This window comes from Numenius arquata, chromosome 19, assembly GCF_964106895.1.
Source record: "Numenius arquata chromosome 19, bNumArq3.hap1.1, whole genome shotgun sequence".
Taxonomy (NCBI): Eukaryota; Metazoa; Chordata; class Aves; order Charadriiformes; family Scolopacidae; genus Numenius; species Numenius arquata.
Genome location: NC_133594.1, coordinates 9,400,043 through 9,415,378, shown reverse-complemented (window position 1 = coordinate 9,415,378; position 15,336 = coordinate 9,400,043). Strand labels below are relative to the sequence as shown.

Here is a 15,336-nt window from a genome sequence, read left to right as displayed (position 1 = left end):
TTTTTGTGGTTGCTTTTCAAAATGTGGACACCAGCCTGACTGCAGTTGGTCCCATCAATAACATCTAGGGAAATGAATCTCTCCTTACTTGTTCTCATGATTCCTGTTTGTATTGCAAGGAATGGAAAAGTCATTTAGGCTGCAGCACCCTACCGTGCTGTTGGTGTGCTGTGACTTCAGATCCTCTTCGGTATCCTCGGCTTTTTAGTCTATGTGCACTTAAATCCCAACCTTGTGGGCCATTGGGTCATCTCCTGAGCCGTGCTTCTTTCTCCTGCATGTGGGTGCTGCAGTGAGGACACTCTGGGGAGTCCCCTCAGTGCTTTATGTATGATAAAGAGGTGGTTTGTCACCAGGAACACTGAAGCCCAGAGCACCAAGCAGGTTTGGGCACTCAGTTCCCACCGGTTACATGTAAAGTGCCTGGTGCCTTTAATGAGTATCTTTGGAGCTAAACACTGAATACTCCTGCTGGTGCTTCTGTACGAGGGCCTCATCTGCATGACAGCAGTAATGAGGCTGTTATGATAATACAGGCAGGGCCATTAACTCGAGTCTTTTGACAGAGAAGGGATAGAGTCGTGTGTGTCTTATGGAAAGGGGGTGAGAATGGAGGAACCAGGCATGGGGCAGGGCCTGGAAAAGTGAGGAGCTGCAGTGAGGAGGGACAAAAACTTCAAGAGATGTGTAATTTCTGTCACCTCATTTTTCCATGCATTACACGGGGGTGATAATCCTATATTTTATATGTCTATGGGAGCACTGAGCACAAGGAATTAAGAGAGCAAAGGAGGACAGCAGTGAGAGAAAGAGGGGACTGCTCGTAATCATCTGCTGTAGTTAGTCATATTACCCTGCAGTCCCCACGGGCTTCTGTTAGCATCAGGGCTGGCAAAAGAGCTGATGGGACTCCAGCCTGCCTTTGAGGAAATCGTCAGGTAAGAGCTCTTCTTGCTGAAGACAGTGGGAGACACTGAGGCACACAAGAGGTGGGAAAGGTTGTGGAGCATCTAGCATAGCTGTGGGGACATGGTTGGGTTATCCATGGTTCGGTGCGGGCTGTTGCACGGCTGGGTGCTGGGAAGAAGTGAAGATACAGCAAGTAGAGGGACTTGGGCCAAGAGTTTGGTATCCTGGGCAAGATGAGCTTGTGACTCTCTTCAGAAGAGGTTTTTATGAGTGCAGTTGGCATAAATCACTAGCAGCAGTGGCTGCTTCTAGACCTTTCATCCATCATTCCCTATGTCTGTAAATAAATCAGCCGTACTTCTACCTGCATACCTGGGTTTTTTAAGAGGATGTTACTCTTCCCTGACTTCTCCCTGTGGAGAAGTTGGCAACTGTGTGTTGTATTGGTGATGCTTCCTTTCCACTCATTAAAATCATGCACTGCAGAGATAGAATGTCCTCATTCGACCCTGCACATGACAAGTGGCAACTCACACCATCTAAACTCCACATTAACTTCTTGCTTCCTTGTGTCTCCTGTGCTGTGGATACTTGCCAGCAGATCTCCATGTAAACCTGAGACAGGCGATTTGTGCAATGACTGTTTCTTGCTTTCCCAAGGACCAGAATGGGGACAGCCATCATGTGGGAGACTTGAAGATCTCAGGAAAAGAGTTCTTGTCGTTACCTGCGAGGTCAAAGAAATACCGGGAGCACCAGTCCAGTTCAGAGAGAAAGTCCCAGGGGTCAAGTACATCGCCACTGGATACCAGCGAAGTCCGTGTCCAGGTGTCGCAGTCGGTAGGAAGATAATTTTTATTTTTCCAGTACTGATCTGGGAGTTTCTTACAGCCTGTTTGTTCTTACCTCATTTCTAACCTTGTATGGGTGGTGGGGTGACCTGTTGGCTGGGAAACAGAGCCTGCATCTTGGTCTGCTGTTGGAGCAACTGTAGGCAATTCATTTTGCCTTTATGAGCCTCAGCATCACTGTCCGTTTAACAGAACAATGGTACCAACCTCCGTCATGAACTGGTTAATGAGAGCTTGGTATTTAGCGGTGGTGTTTGTAACCTTCTCTTGAGGGATGGGAGTCTTAGACCTGAGGTTTTCTGAGTTTGGGACTGTCAGGATGTGATGCCTTGAATTCCAGAAGAACACAGGAATTTGGACCCCTTGCTTTGTGCAGCCTGACTTGATCAGTCCCCTGGGATTCATGAGGAGTGGGCTTGTTGCCTTCAAGAAACAGAGCCCTTTTCGGGTTTTCGATGAGCAACCAAAAATGCTGGTTGCCTTTGCCAAATCTGGCACCTTAGGTCCTGTTCCCTCTCATCTCCTGATCACACTGATGGTCTCCAGAGTGGCAGTCTGCAGAGTGGTCTCCAAACTCATCAGTCATTAGGCACAGATGACAGAAAATCATTGTCTAAGAGCTTCTCTTTGGGAGTGTGCTTCCTGAAGAGCAGAAGCTGGCAAGAGGAGCTGGCCCTAATGTGGGTGATTTATGGGTTCCCGGCCTGCAGCAGGTCCTGTGTTGGGTGTTGAAGAGCTCTGACTCAGTCTGTGCTTGCCTCCCCAGAAGGTGGTGGGGACCTGTGCCCTGGAAAGCTCTTCACGTGCCTTTTTGATGTCTTTAGCCTGAACAATTGAGCTGTTTGTTAGGCCGTTATCTTCCGGTTGTGTTCATGTTTGTTGTGACGTGTGGCAAATCCAATGTACCGGGGAGGCTTCCTGCAGCTGTGTTGGTTTTGTTCTCAGTCCTGGAGACAGCGATCACACCCACAAATGATGGCATGTTTCTGGATCGTGGGAGGGGGCTTGGAGATACTTGAACTCAGTGATCTCAAGTGAGAAACCCCAAGTCCTCAGCTTGTTGTTGCCAGGAGATGGAGTGTAACAGCAGAGATTTAACGATTGCACGGGTTTTTGAAAGTATTTGGGCTCTTGCTTTATACTGAGGCTGTAACGCACACTATCACAATCCCGTGATCATGCAGTGATTCCAGATGGAATTAATCTCAGCCAGGGAAGATAGGCCTATTTTTTTCTTGGCATTTAAGAAAAGCGAAATAAAATATTTTTGTGCTGGGTAACAAAGGGTCTGAGCTGCAGAGCTTGGAATGAAGCCTGTCTGTACAGTGGGGATGCTTGAAAGTGTTTCTAGCACTGAGCCGTTTGTTCCTGATCTGTGGGTCATGGGGAGAACATATCCTGCCGTACCTGTGTGCATGTGCGCACATACACAGCCCTTTTTGACCATAGCCATTCCTGATTTTCAGTTCTCTGACCACTGGAGACAGGATCTTTACACCAACTGGGTTTTTTTTAGACTTCTCTGAGCTCATTCTTCATTCCCAACAGTGCTCGTGGAAATGTTCTAATAGCAAAAGCATTTCCTACTGCTCACCGGTGCAAACATGATCATTGAGAAGGAAAACAAAGCTCATCTGAGCCAGAAAGGAGACAGCAGCACAGGGGCATCCAAGGCAATACAAAGGCAGAAAAAAAACCTCACTTCTGCCAGAAATAGCCTTGTATTTTTAACTCAGACGTTGAGCCAGAAACCAAACAAAAGTCATGCTCCATCAAAAGCAAAGCAAAAAAGCATTCCTCAGGAGTGTGGCTGTGAGTACATAGACTGTGTCTAAGAAAAGGCCCTGTGGGACATTGCCAACCACCAGTGACCTCGTGACAGTGCACATGGGGTTTTGGTGGACGTCCATGAAAGAGCAAGTGTAGTCATACGCACTCTGGTCACAGGAGGTGCCTTTCAGACACCTGGGGTACACGCTGGTTCCTGATGGAGTGCGTGAGCAGGCGAGGGGCACGAGGGACATCCCCCTTCAGGGGATGGGGGACCGCGCGGCAGGGATGCTAAGCCCTGGGTTGGCTCTTGCAGAGGGTGGCTCATGTGTGTGTGTGTGTGTGTGTGTGTGAGCTGAGCCCCAAGAGCCCATTTTCAGCTCAGCTCCCTGGTGCACGTGGTCGTGAAACAGCATAGAGTGAACTCAACAGGATACGCAGAGCAGCAGCGTGTGGAAAAAAGATGGTATCTTCCTCCTTGCAGACACTAAACATCTCCCATTTTATCCCAAGAGAGAATGCACTCAATGGTGCTCGTGGCTGGAGAAGGGCGACTGCCCATCTTGCGCTTTAAAGAATGCCCCTTATTTGGTATCTAATGGACCATAGACCATAAAAATGACAGTGACAAGTGTTTTATTTGGTTTTTCTTCAGGCCGGCAGCTGTACAGGGTTACGTAGCATGATCAGGGTTGTGGTCTTTGTAGGCAGATGCTCTGAATGGCAGAGGGGCATTTGGCACAATGCAGGTGGGACACTGAAGCCTCCCAGCATTGCTCTTGGCAGGACATCCTGCCATCCTTCCTTGCCAAGGAGCCTGGAGCTCCCAACTAGGTTTTGCCCCTGCCTGTGCACCCACAAAGTGAAGGCAGGTGCATTTATATCCCCTCTCCTAAAGTTTTCTGAAACACCCTTAGAAAGCCAGTAATTCCCCAGAAACCAGAGCTGGAGAGGCTCAGGAGGCATTTGAAATTCTGGTGCCTGGTGATGCTGCGTGTGCTGCTTGCCCAGGCATGGGAATAAGTGGTCCGTCACCCCTCTTGCAGGCGGCAGAGCCTCGCTGGCACATGGCTTACACCAGCTGGTTGTCTTCAGACCATGCCGCCGCCACACATGACATACCCTCCAGAAAGGGCTCTTTTTGCCAGGAGAATGTCCCTGCAGTATGTTCTGGTGGACGAGGCCGGGTCACTTCAGGTGAATTTTGGTTTGTGTTGCTGCTCCCAGGTGACGGTTTCGCCAGCCTGACTTTGTAGCATAGGCCAGGCCTCAGAACATTTAAAGTCAGTGTCACCTTGCAGGTACTTGCCAAAAGCAAAGCAACCCATTGACTTGTGTTCTGTGTTTGTCCCCATCTGTCAGAGGGCTGCCAGGGCCACATCAGACCGATGTATGGGGAGTGTGGGTGGGCTTTTTTGAAAAGCTGTAATTCTGATCCATGTGAGACATTTTAAATCAAATGTAGTAAACCCTACCCAAGATGGGAGAGAAGCTTTCCCTGGTCAAGCTGTTCAGACAAAAATTTCCCCCAATTCCTCATTCTGTGAATGCTCAAAGCAAAAATCTTCTTTAAGCCATCAGTAAACAGCAAGCTCTTAATTAGAGGTGAGCTCTAATGGTTGATTTCCACTCAAATATGAGAAGAAACTTCTTTACAGTGAGGGTGCCAGAGCCCTGGAACAGGCTGCCCAGGGAGGGTGTGGAGTCCCCTTCTTTGGAGATTTTCAAGACCCGCCTGGATGCCGTCCTGAGTAACATGCTCTGACATGCTCTGGGCAATCCTGCTTCAGCAGGGGAGTTGGACTAGATGATCTTTATGGTCCCTTCCAACTCTAAAAAATTCAGTGAAATTCAGTGAAATTTAAGGTGCTTTTATGGGATGCCACAATACTCGCTGTCCCATCAGAAGGCGTGAGCTCAGCCTGCGCACGCAGTCCTGTGTGCTGCTCTCCCACGGCCGTTCTGCAGAGGGGAGCCGAAGCTGTGCACAGGGATGCCCAGGAAAAAAACCTCATCCCAGGACTCCCATGTAATCTCTGGATAAGTCCTGCTGTCAACAGGGCCACTGCTGCAGCGGGCAGGTCCCTGGGACAGGCAGGTCCCACGGGTGCAGTGCCTGAGTCAGAGCTCCCCGGCTTCGCTGCCCATCTCTGCCTCCTGTTTACCTCCCTCTTCCCCATCTGCGTGATGGGGTTATGCTGCTTCCCTGCCTACCCTGGGGAGGTTACAGAGGCGTGATGATGGCTGTAAAGTTGTTTGAGCTTCGGATGGCAGGAGCTGTGGTGGTGTTATTAGCATTGGTGATGATGATGCTAATTACTGAACTGCTGGGAAACTCCCCATGGGAGGAGGCGGGAGAGGGGAGGGGAGGCAGGGAAAAGGGAAGGGAGGTGAAGTGAGCTCGGGGATGGAGAGGAGCCTGTCCCTGCTGGCAGCTCTGTCAGGCCCTGGGAGAAGGGCTCAGCCTGTTAGCAAAGCCGTGGGGATGCTGGGATGGATAGGAGAAGCCATGGCCCAGGTGCTGCGTAAGGTAGGAGAGCATGCCAGGGCCTGCGGTAGGTCCCTCCTTGCGGCTTAGACCTTCCTGTCACTGCGGTGCAAGACGCTGGCGTTGCACAGGATGGAGAGCTCTTGCAGGAGGGTTGCATCGCTGGTGGGGCAGAGATGGGCTTCCTTCCCCTCCTGTATCCCTGTGAAAGTGGGGAATTTCCCAGCCGTGGCTGGTGGTCACTGGGAGGAGAGGGATCGTGGCTGCCTGAGTCTGCGGGATGGGCAAAGGCAGGCTCCTCTTCTCCTTTGAAGTCAGGTCTGGAGCTCCTGTTGGAAGATGAGGGCAGTGAATGCCTGGTTCTCCACAGGCAGAGCAAAGGTGGGTTTGGTCTGGGAGAAGCTGGTGAGGGTGAGATGTGTTTGGTCACATTTTCTATCTGTCACAGCAGAGCGTGAGCAAAAGTAGCCGCATTAGAGCTCGGTCCCTGTGCCTGCAGTTGCGGGCGGCTGGATCCGAATGCTCCCTGGGACTCGTGCACCACACACCTTCTGAGTTTCCCCCCTTTTAAAAGTAACATCAAAGCAGAAGGTTTCGTACCACATGAGGCTTGCAGACATCAAAAGCTTACTCATAAATTTAACCCCTCTGCTCCTCTGCGGAGAAGGTCACAATGCTCCAGCTCTTGATTGACTTGGTAACAGCTGTATTTTACAGGGTTACTAGAAAGACGGAATTTTTCTAATGCTTCAGAAATATCAGAGGTTGTGTGTCCCTCACCCCGCCTCTCTGAGAACAACCACTGTGGAAAAAGGAAAGGGTCCGTGGAAGAAAGGGGATGTGTGTTCCTGAAAAGACTTTCTGGGGAGGGGCTGGGGACCTGCTCCAATTCTGAACTTTGCATTTGAGGTCTGCACCAAGCTAAAGTCTCTGAATTCGATGAGACTATGGATGTACAAGGGCTAAAGCACTTTATTGGGTCAAGGTCCAACAGCTGGAGCAAAAAACATAGAGAGAGGTAAGGATCGAACCCAATCCTCTCCCTTCCTTGGGGATCCATGCTCTAGAAATGCTTCTGTTCATCTGGACTCCCCTCTTCCCAGGGGAGTGCATCAGCTCGAGGGAGTGCTTCCTTGCTCTTCAAACCTGTCATCCATCCTGTCCTCAGCAAAGACCATTTATAGTCAAGAGGAGCTGTGTTTGATTGCAGTGATGACTTGCAGAGATGGGTTGCTGATGTATTTAGACACTGAACAATTTGCAAGCACGCTGCATCGCCAAGCATTCCCTAGGACAAATGTTTTTATAAAACCTTTTTTATGATTACGGTGAGAAGCAACCATAAAAGAAGGGAAAATTCTGTAGATCATATCAACCCCCCCGCCCCAAAGGCAGGTTTCCAGAGCTCTTTTGATGGTTTTCTCTCCTGTGATTAACTAGTGGTGTGTTCAGTTGCAGGAGGGATGTGCAGAGCAGGTGCTGGTGGTTGACCCTCTGCCTGGCCTCCAAGTGTGAGAGTTCAGTTCCTGCTGTCACTGAGCAGAGAGCAGGGCTGGAGGGTGGCGTGGGCTCCGTGGCGGAGCTGGGCAGGGAGGTCCTGCCTGTCCCTGCTGAATCATGTGTTGCCCAGGCAGTGCTAGGATGTCAGGTGCCCCCATCCGTCCCCTGGGACTCCACCCTGGGGTGCAGAATTGGCCAGATGGATGCTCAGGTGCAAAGATAAATACTTGTACCCTGGCCCCAAAGCTTCTTTCCCTGGTGGTCTTGTGTTTTTTGAGAGAAATTAAACTGGTGCTTCCTTGCAGTCCCTCAGGAGCTTGAACACGGGGGGTTGCACCAGGCAGCTTTTGCTGCTCTGTGGTGGCTGCCGGAGGGTCTTACCTCTCTTTTAAGATGAGGTGGTGGCCTCTTTGTCTTATTGATGTGTAAATGACCACAATGCAAGGGCAGTGCAAATGCACACCCTCCTTCATCCCACAGTCTTTATGTTTTGTTTAACTGCATGGGTATAATTATGCCATTATCATTGGTCAGGCTTTCTGGTGTCAACGTGCTCCAAGAATCAAAGAGCGAGGGGGATGGAGAGGAAGAGAGAAGCCAGAGTCAGGGAGAGGGAAGGCAACTGCTGCTAAATTTAAGACTGTTCTTATGACACCTGGAGGCTGCTGTGTTGGTGTCAGTCCTGTTGGAACTGAGCAGGTAAACACTGAGCCGTGGCTCGTTCTAGTAATGTTTTATCTTCCCGTTCAGTTTGTGGGACCTTCTGTAGTGCATCGTGCAGAGAGACCTGGGAGAGAGGCTGAGGCTGAGATATTTCCTAGCTGGAGGCAGGATACGCCGGGAAACTTTCTGCAGGGCTTGAGTCTGGCAGGTATCAGGAGACTTCCAGGTTTTTGGGCTGCTTGGAGAAGCAGCCAGTGATGTGGTTGCCTCCCCAATGTCATCTTAAACTGTCTGACCTTTCTTTCCTTATGAGTCTCGTTGTTAAGCTCTAGGGCCCTTCTTTTCTTTAGCTCCTCTTGTCTGACTCAGGTGGGCTGCTCTCACAGATGCTGCATGAGCCAGGAGAGATTTAAAAGACGCTCTCCCAAATCTAGAGGTGCAGCAGGGACGGCAGAGCCAGAGCCGAGACTCTCGTGAGTTTTGCAACGCAGAGCCCTGGCACACGCTGTTCCTCGCTGGGGCTTTGGGGCTGGCATGGGAGGCAGGGAAATAAATGGGTAGATCAAAAATCTCTGCACAGTAACTGCACAGAGATGGTGGGGGGAGGCGATAGCATTTTCTGGCTTGCGCTGCCTCTGCCGCATTCATTGCCTCAGAGGTAAATTATCAGTTTCTTCCTTAAATATTAACAGCTGCCAGGTAATGAATTCCCCCTCTCTGTTTTATAATGGCACTAAAATTGGGATTTGCCTTGGTTTTCTCTGTAATTATCCAATGAGAGCGTGTGAGTGAGAGGGAGGCACGGCAGGCTCTGCCGCAGGCAAGTGTCGTGCCTGGGGGACTGAACCAGGGTGTGGGGCTGGGGCTGCACAAGCAGCTACATGGGCCTTATGGCTTTACCACCCTTCATTAAGTTACTTTTTCTCATGCAGGGGGGCGGGTTTGGGAGGTAGACTAGCATCTGCAGTTGGAGTAAAAGCCAGAATTACCTGACAGGCTCCTTGGCATCCCTGGGGAGGAGAAGCTGGTCCTGGTTGAGGTGTGGCTGGGAGGAAGCAATATCCCCAGCAGGGAGACGTGAGGAGCAGCCGTCCTGCTCCTCCAGAATGCTGGGGCTGAATCCTGCGCTTGTGTCTCTGCCGTCACCCCCCCTCCTCGCTGGGGGCGGCACCTGCATTTTGGACGACTCTGTGACTTGAGGTTTGGTTTTGTGAGAGACCAGCTGTCTTCAAGGAGCTGTGCAAGGTTCCCTGCACTCTGCACGACAGTCCAAGGCTTTTCCTTGGCATCGTCTGCCTTGCTTGTCTGGGTGGCCAGAAGAAGCTTCTGCCCTGCGGAGTCCAAAATTGGGAGTCCAGAGGCTCTGCCTTAGATGCCTTGGGTGCAGTGTAGACGGCTGCCTGGCTTGATTTGAGAAGCAGAGATCATCTCTTCCGCCCACAGCTTTTGCTTATGAGAAGGATACGGGCACTGGCTGCTTTAACCACCCCTTGCAGCCAGGTCCCAGGGGTGTCTCTGCTCAGAGCAGTGGGCTTTTCAGTACCTGGGAGTCTCAGTTGATGCTCTTTTCATTTTGGAAAAATGACTGCTCTGCTATGGAGCCCCCGAAGGTGCAGTGAATGGCTTTGACAGTTCTTAATTTAAACCAGAAAAAGGCCAGACTGTGATCTCTGGGTCATCTGTGAATATTTGACCCTTTTGGGTGCTGGAACAGGAGAAATGGCCCCTACAAGGTGCGCTGTGCATCACAGGACCAGTGTTAACTATTCTCTCCCCTTTGTCCTGCAGATGATATGGAGGACAAAAGCTAAGTAGAAAAGAGAGCCTGTCACCACTTAAGAGGCAGATAACACCCACACGCTCTGTGGGACAGGACTGATGTTGGCAGAGCAGATGGTATCTGTATGGGCAGCAGCTTGATCAGTATCCTTTGTCTGGGACGGTGATGGGTGGAGGATTGCTTGCTCAGGGCTGGTCCTTGAAGTGTCCTGCCCAGATTTTGCTCTGAACAGAAGCAAGGCAGAGATATTGCTGCCTCCATGCCTTGGTGTCAGCCCCTGGACCTTGTCCTTGGTGAGATATTTTGGTGCTTAAGGTCCCAGAGGTAAAGCTGACTTCCTTTTCTTCCTGTCTTCGGGATATTCTTGTTGCTGGTACACCCTCTTTCTGCTTCTTCCCACTACATCTGTCCCTTGTTTCTCCTCCTCCCAGACCGAGGTCAAGTTGTGAATCAAAGCTGTGCTGTGGAAGGGAGATAGGAGGCAGGTTTTAACACAAGCCTGGGCTTGTGCATCAACTGCATGCAGAAAAAAGGAACGTGATGGCTCAAGGATCCCCAAGGTCTTGGTTACTTCTCAGATCCCTTGGGCTGAGGATCAGGCAAATGCATGAAAGCACTTCTGAGAACCCTGTATTCCATCCGTACCTGGAATGGAATTACCTTACCTCTGCTAAGAGCGGAGGCCAGTTTTGGAGCTAAGAAACTGTAAGAAAGAGCCTCTCCTTAAGAAAGGAACTTGCTCTAGGAAGGAGGTAAAATCTGAACTGGTTGCCCAAGGTCCCCCAGCAGGCCTGGAGGTTACAACAGAAGGTCTGCAGACTGACCAGTCCAGTGGTCCAGGCTGGAGCTGACTAACCAAGCTACTGAAATAACATTCTTCTTCCCCTGACTCATTGTAACTGAGTTTTCAGTTATTGGCACTTTGAAGCCATAATTGAGGTCTGCTCTCCTCCTTGCCTTTCTCCCGGCAAATTGTCAGCCATCAAGTGGTATGAGACAGTAAAAGAGATGTACACTCACCATTTCCTAGAAGCTGTCACTTTAAAGAGAACAATACTAAAAAGAGGGATGAATCAAAGCCAGACCCAGAGCAATAAAACTCCAAATGTTTGACTTCTCTCAAAATCTGGAACTCTTCATTCATTTCTAGGGTCTCTGCTGTGCCTGGGGCACTTTGTACATTCACAGTTCCGGCCTCTTGCATTTAATAAACTGCACATGCCAGAAGAGCTTAAAAAAAAAAAAAGATAATCACAGTCCAGGTTCTCTTTGGATGTAAATCAACATAACTCTGCTCAGATCACTGGAGCTGTGATGACACCAGATGACACAGGGGCCTCCAGTGACTGGGGATTTTGTTTGGTTTTCCTCCGTGAGTGTCTCTTGCTCAGGCAAACGTGAGTGTGGGAGGCAGCAATGGCTGTGCCTGTGCTTCCCTGGGGGGCCAGCAGTGCCCTGTGTCCGTGCCAGTGCCGGGGGCTGAGCTCCCAGCCGTGGCTGGTGGGATCTGGGGTGTAAGAGAGAACCTGATGGACCCAGCAGGTCTCTGCGTGGACTGAGGCTGGGAAGGCAGCGTGGTCTGGCTGTGCTTGCAGGAGCCGTACTGTCTGCTTTTCTATCGCTTGGTGGGTCTAGGTAGATCATCTTTTCCGTACCAGTAACTTGAGTTTCTCTTTGTATGAATTATATTTAAAAACAGGGAAATGCACCCTGATAATACGGGTTTTGGGTTTCACATAAGGACAGACCTGTAGCAGTGCAGGCGCCTGTATGATCAGACCCGTTTTGTCTGTGCTTTATCCTTGATAACGGCTGTTGCCAGCTACTGGACAGGGCTGCGGCACTGGAGGCTCTTCCAGAAGACACAAACACAGCACAGCCTTGGGGCAAGTTTGGCTTCTGCCTGCTGTTGCCCAGCTTTGAGGAGGACATATCACAGCCTCGTGTGGCCGCTTGGACATCCTGCCCAGAGGCCACCCCCTGCCTTCGCTCATCACCAGCGCAGCTCCATCCCCAGTGTGTGTTTGTCAGGCAGGAGAGTTCAACCATCCAGGCGGTGGGCAGTAATCTCCTCTGGTTGTTCTCTAACCCCCTGCCTGTGGGTAATTGCGGTCCCATCCAATGCCAATCCTCTCTTCTGGATTTAGGATAGCGGAGGTTTTGGGTCTCTCTGGGCTGTCCTTGTGTCTGTGCTTGGACGAGGTGCAGGGAACCGAGGCTCCCTGGAGCTGGCTGAGGGTCCTCCACAGCTGCGGGAATAAGGAGGAGGATGTGAATCCATAAATCAAAGGAGCCTGAAATGAAGAAGGTTCAAGTGCTGTTTCTTGGAGATTTCATGATAAAAAAACTGTCATGGCAGCCAGAAGGCTTCCTCTGCCCCCGTATGAGTGTGAATGTGGCTGTCCGGGGGGGTGTCAGGATTAGGGGTGCAGGCAGGACAGGAGAAGGTCTCCCTGCTTTTGGCAGTAGCTGCCCGCTGGGCAGGGCACAACCTGCATCTGGTTTAATGTGATGATCACGAGTCTCTGCTCACACCTCACCTTCAGCCTGTGTCCACGTTTCCCATTAGCGCTGCTATTTTCGAGCCTCCCAAAGCAATTAACACCAATTAATCTAAAAAAGGCTAAATAATGTTTTTTCAAAGCTCCCAGCTCCTTCCTCTGCCCCGTGCGGCCCCAGGAGACCACAGCCCAGACCTGGCTGAGCCCAGTGTAATGCTGCGTGTGCAGGGACTGCTGGGGAAGCTTCCTGGGGAGACGTGCAATTAGGGGAAGGGCTCCTAACGATGCCATGGAACCAACTTTTCCATCCTGGATAGTCGCATCTGTGCCAAAGAGAGAGCTGCAGTTCCCTGCGGCGCTCATTAAGCTGGAGTTGAGGGGGAACCATGGGTGCAGCCCTCTCTTGAGGGCCAGCAGAGTAACACCACTGTGAATATACTTAGGTGCAGGAGGTGCAAGTCCCCTGAGATGGGCAGAAAAGTCCCTGGAGGGTTTTTTGCCTCTGTCTAAAGCTATTTTCATTGTAATATTCTCAGGGCACTGTCACATGGAGCAAATCAGTCTCCCCATCTTTGCCTTCCCCAAACGGGGCGTAGTTTCATCTTGCCCTGTTAAACAGCGTGTACCAGAGCAAGAGGTGCTTTTTGCTGACAGGAGAAGCTGTTCCTGTGTTTGCATGTGATTTTTGCCTGACCTGTTCAAGCTCTTCTGAGGAGGGCTGTGTCTGACCATGGCTGAAATGGTAAACCCAGGGGTACCGGCCCCAGGATCCTCCCTGCCCCAGCAGGGCCAGGATTTCATGTTCTGTGGGGTGCCTTGCGTAACAAGGCCTTGATCTGGAGCACAGCCTTCAGGCGTTACTGGAACAGGGTAAATAATAATTAAGATTTGGGCGTTTGCTGCAGTGAAGGGTGTTTATGTGAAGGTTAGAGGTGCGTTATGGGTGCAAATGTAGATGGGTGTGCGCGGCTCCACCGACTTAACTTCACACGATCGAAGGTGCTGCGTCTGCTCAGCTGCTTTTTAACACTGCGCTGTGCTAAGAGCAGGTAGGTGTCTAAATAAAAGTACGTTTCAAGAAAGCGGCACAATTTTGGCAATCCGGAGACAGGTAGGCTTTTTTGCAAAGCGTTTTCAAAGCAAATTGTCAGTCGGTTCCCGTTTCAGATGCACCGAGCGCAGTATCTTGCGGGGAGGAGAGCATATCTGCTGCTGGGGGAGCGTTGGATCATTTCCATCGCTGGAGAGGAGCGTGTCCTTCACCAGCAGCGGGCTCACAGGCACCTGTCTCCTCCATCACCACCTACTCCTCGGTAGGGCTGGAAGTGGGGAGGTGGTGCGGTCTGGTGGATCGAGTAGGTGACTGGGAGTGGAGAGCTTATATATTAACCTTGGCTTCTGTGCTAATTAATCAAAGAATATGGGTTATATCATTTAAAGCGATGGAGCTATTTCGGTTTAGCAAATTACTGCTGCTCAGCTGAGACTCAACAGCTGAGCGTGGTCCTAGTTCCACCCCCCTCCAACTGCAAAGTAAATCCCTGCAAGCAGCTTCAGCTGCATCCTTGTGCTTTGCTGCTGGGGTGTGTTTCGGTGAGCAGGGCCAGGGACCCCAGCTCCGGCTGAGGCCGAGCATCGGTTACGCTCCAGGAACTCACCCCTTGCTGGTGTCTGCCCTGTAACCTGAATTGTTTTGAGCAAATAGTGCAGGTTCGTTACCATTTCTGGTATTTAAGGGACCCTCCAAGTTTTTGATGGGCCAAATTGGCCTGTGGAGCTTTCCATCTTCTCCCATAGGCTGAAGAGACTGACCTGGAACGATAATGCTTCTCACTTGTCTCCTTGGTTCGTCATTTAAGCTTTAGGTGCTACATCTAGGCTTGTGTGTTTCTATTAAAGGGTGATGGGGAAAGCCAGCCTGGCATGGTAAATGCTGTCAAAACCTAGGTGGAAAAGTTGCTACATTAACTACAGAGCATCGCTGCAGCTCCTTGAGGACTGTTGGAATACGCTGACTAACAGATTCCCTCCCAAAGAGAAACCAAAAGTAATTTCCACGCTATGGGTGCACTGGTCTCAGCAGGGAGGGCTGGCTCGTCCTGTGATTTCAGGGTAGATGATGGCGTAGCTGGGGAAAATGTGTAAATCCGGAATTAATAAGGTTGTTGCACAAAGTAGCCAAATCTGAGCGCATTTGCATTAGCTTTCAGGCAGTTGGATCGGCACCGCACGTAGCAGAGGTGTCAGTAACACTTCAGCCAGACACCCGCGCAGACACGCCACGCTCCGTCTCAAAATAAAAGCAAAAACGCTATTGTCACCTGCTAGTGATCCAAAGGCGCAGGTTTAAGCCACGTGTGGCGGTAGGGCACGCTCCCAACAGGTCAGCAGTTACTCTATTTGGGAAGGAGGGAGCGTGGGTGAGTTATTTTGATTTTGTTTGAAACAATAAAACCCAAGTTATTTGAAATCTTAACAACAGAAGCAGCTTTTAGCACCGGCGTTTATAGGGATGAGTGGGCGAGTTGTTTAAAGGGAAAAAAAAAAATCTTTGAAAACAGTCCAAGTAAGGGTGATAATTTCATCCTACCAGGGAAGCGTGGTGCTCACGTCCCGTGTCTGCGCGGGGTGTGTATGGTCTGCACCCAGGGCTGGGCAAGTTTGCAAAACCCGCCGAAGGGCACACGGGTGCCACGGGCACACTCGGACACACGCTCGCAGCTCCCTGGAGTGAGAGCTGGAGTTGCAGATCACGGACGTCTCACTCCCTCTCCTTTGCTGCATCCTAAACCCAGGTGCAAAAAGTCCTTTCCTTTTGCTGTTCCAAGCACCGACCTCTTGTGTGGGGGCTCTGTCCCTGCATTGTACCCGTCT

The 15,336-nt window shown here is 50.8% G+C and overlaps 1 protein-coding gene across 2 annotated transcripts in view; it reads left to right on the top strand.

Moving 5' to 3' along the window:
- GPSM1 (G protein signaling modulator 1) overlaps positions 1–15,336 on the top strand; it is a 58,369-nt gene that overhangs the window by 29,642 nt on the left and 13,391 nt on the right. Inside the window, exons 10-11 of one of the 2 annotated variants that reach the window (XM_074160983.1) lie at positions 1,576–1,737; positions 7,667–7,678. In XM_074160983.1, the coding sequence (XP_074017084.1) occupies positions 1,576–1,737; positions 7,667–7,678 (174 nt within the window). Of the gene's footprint in view, positions 1–1,569; positions 1,750–7,666; positions 7,679–15,336 lie in introns of both variants that reach the window. The other variant, XM_074160982.1, reaches the window with a different exon arrangement.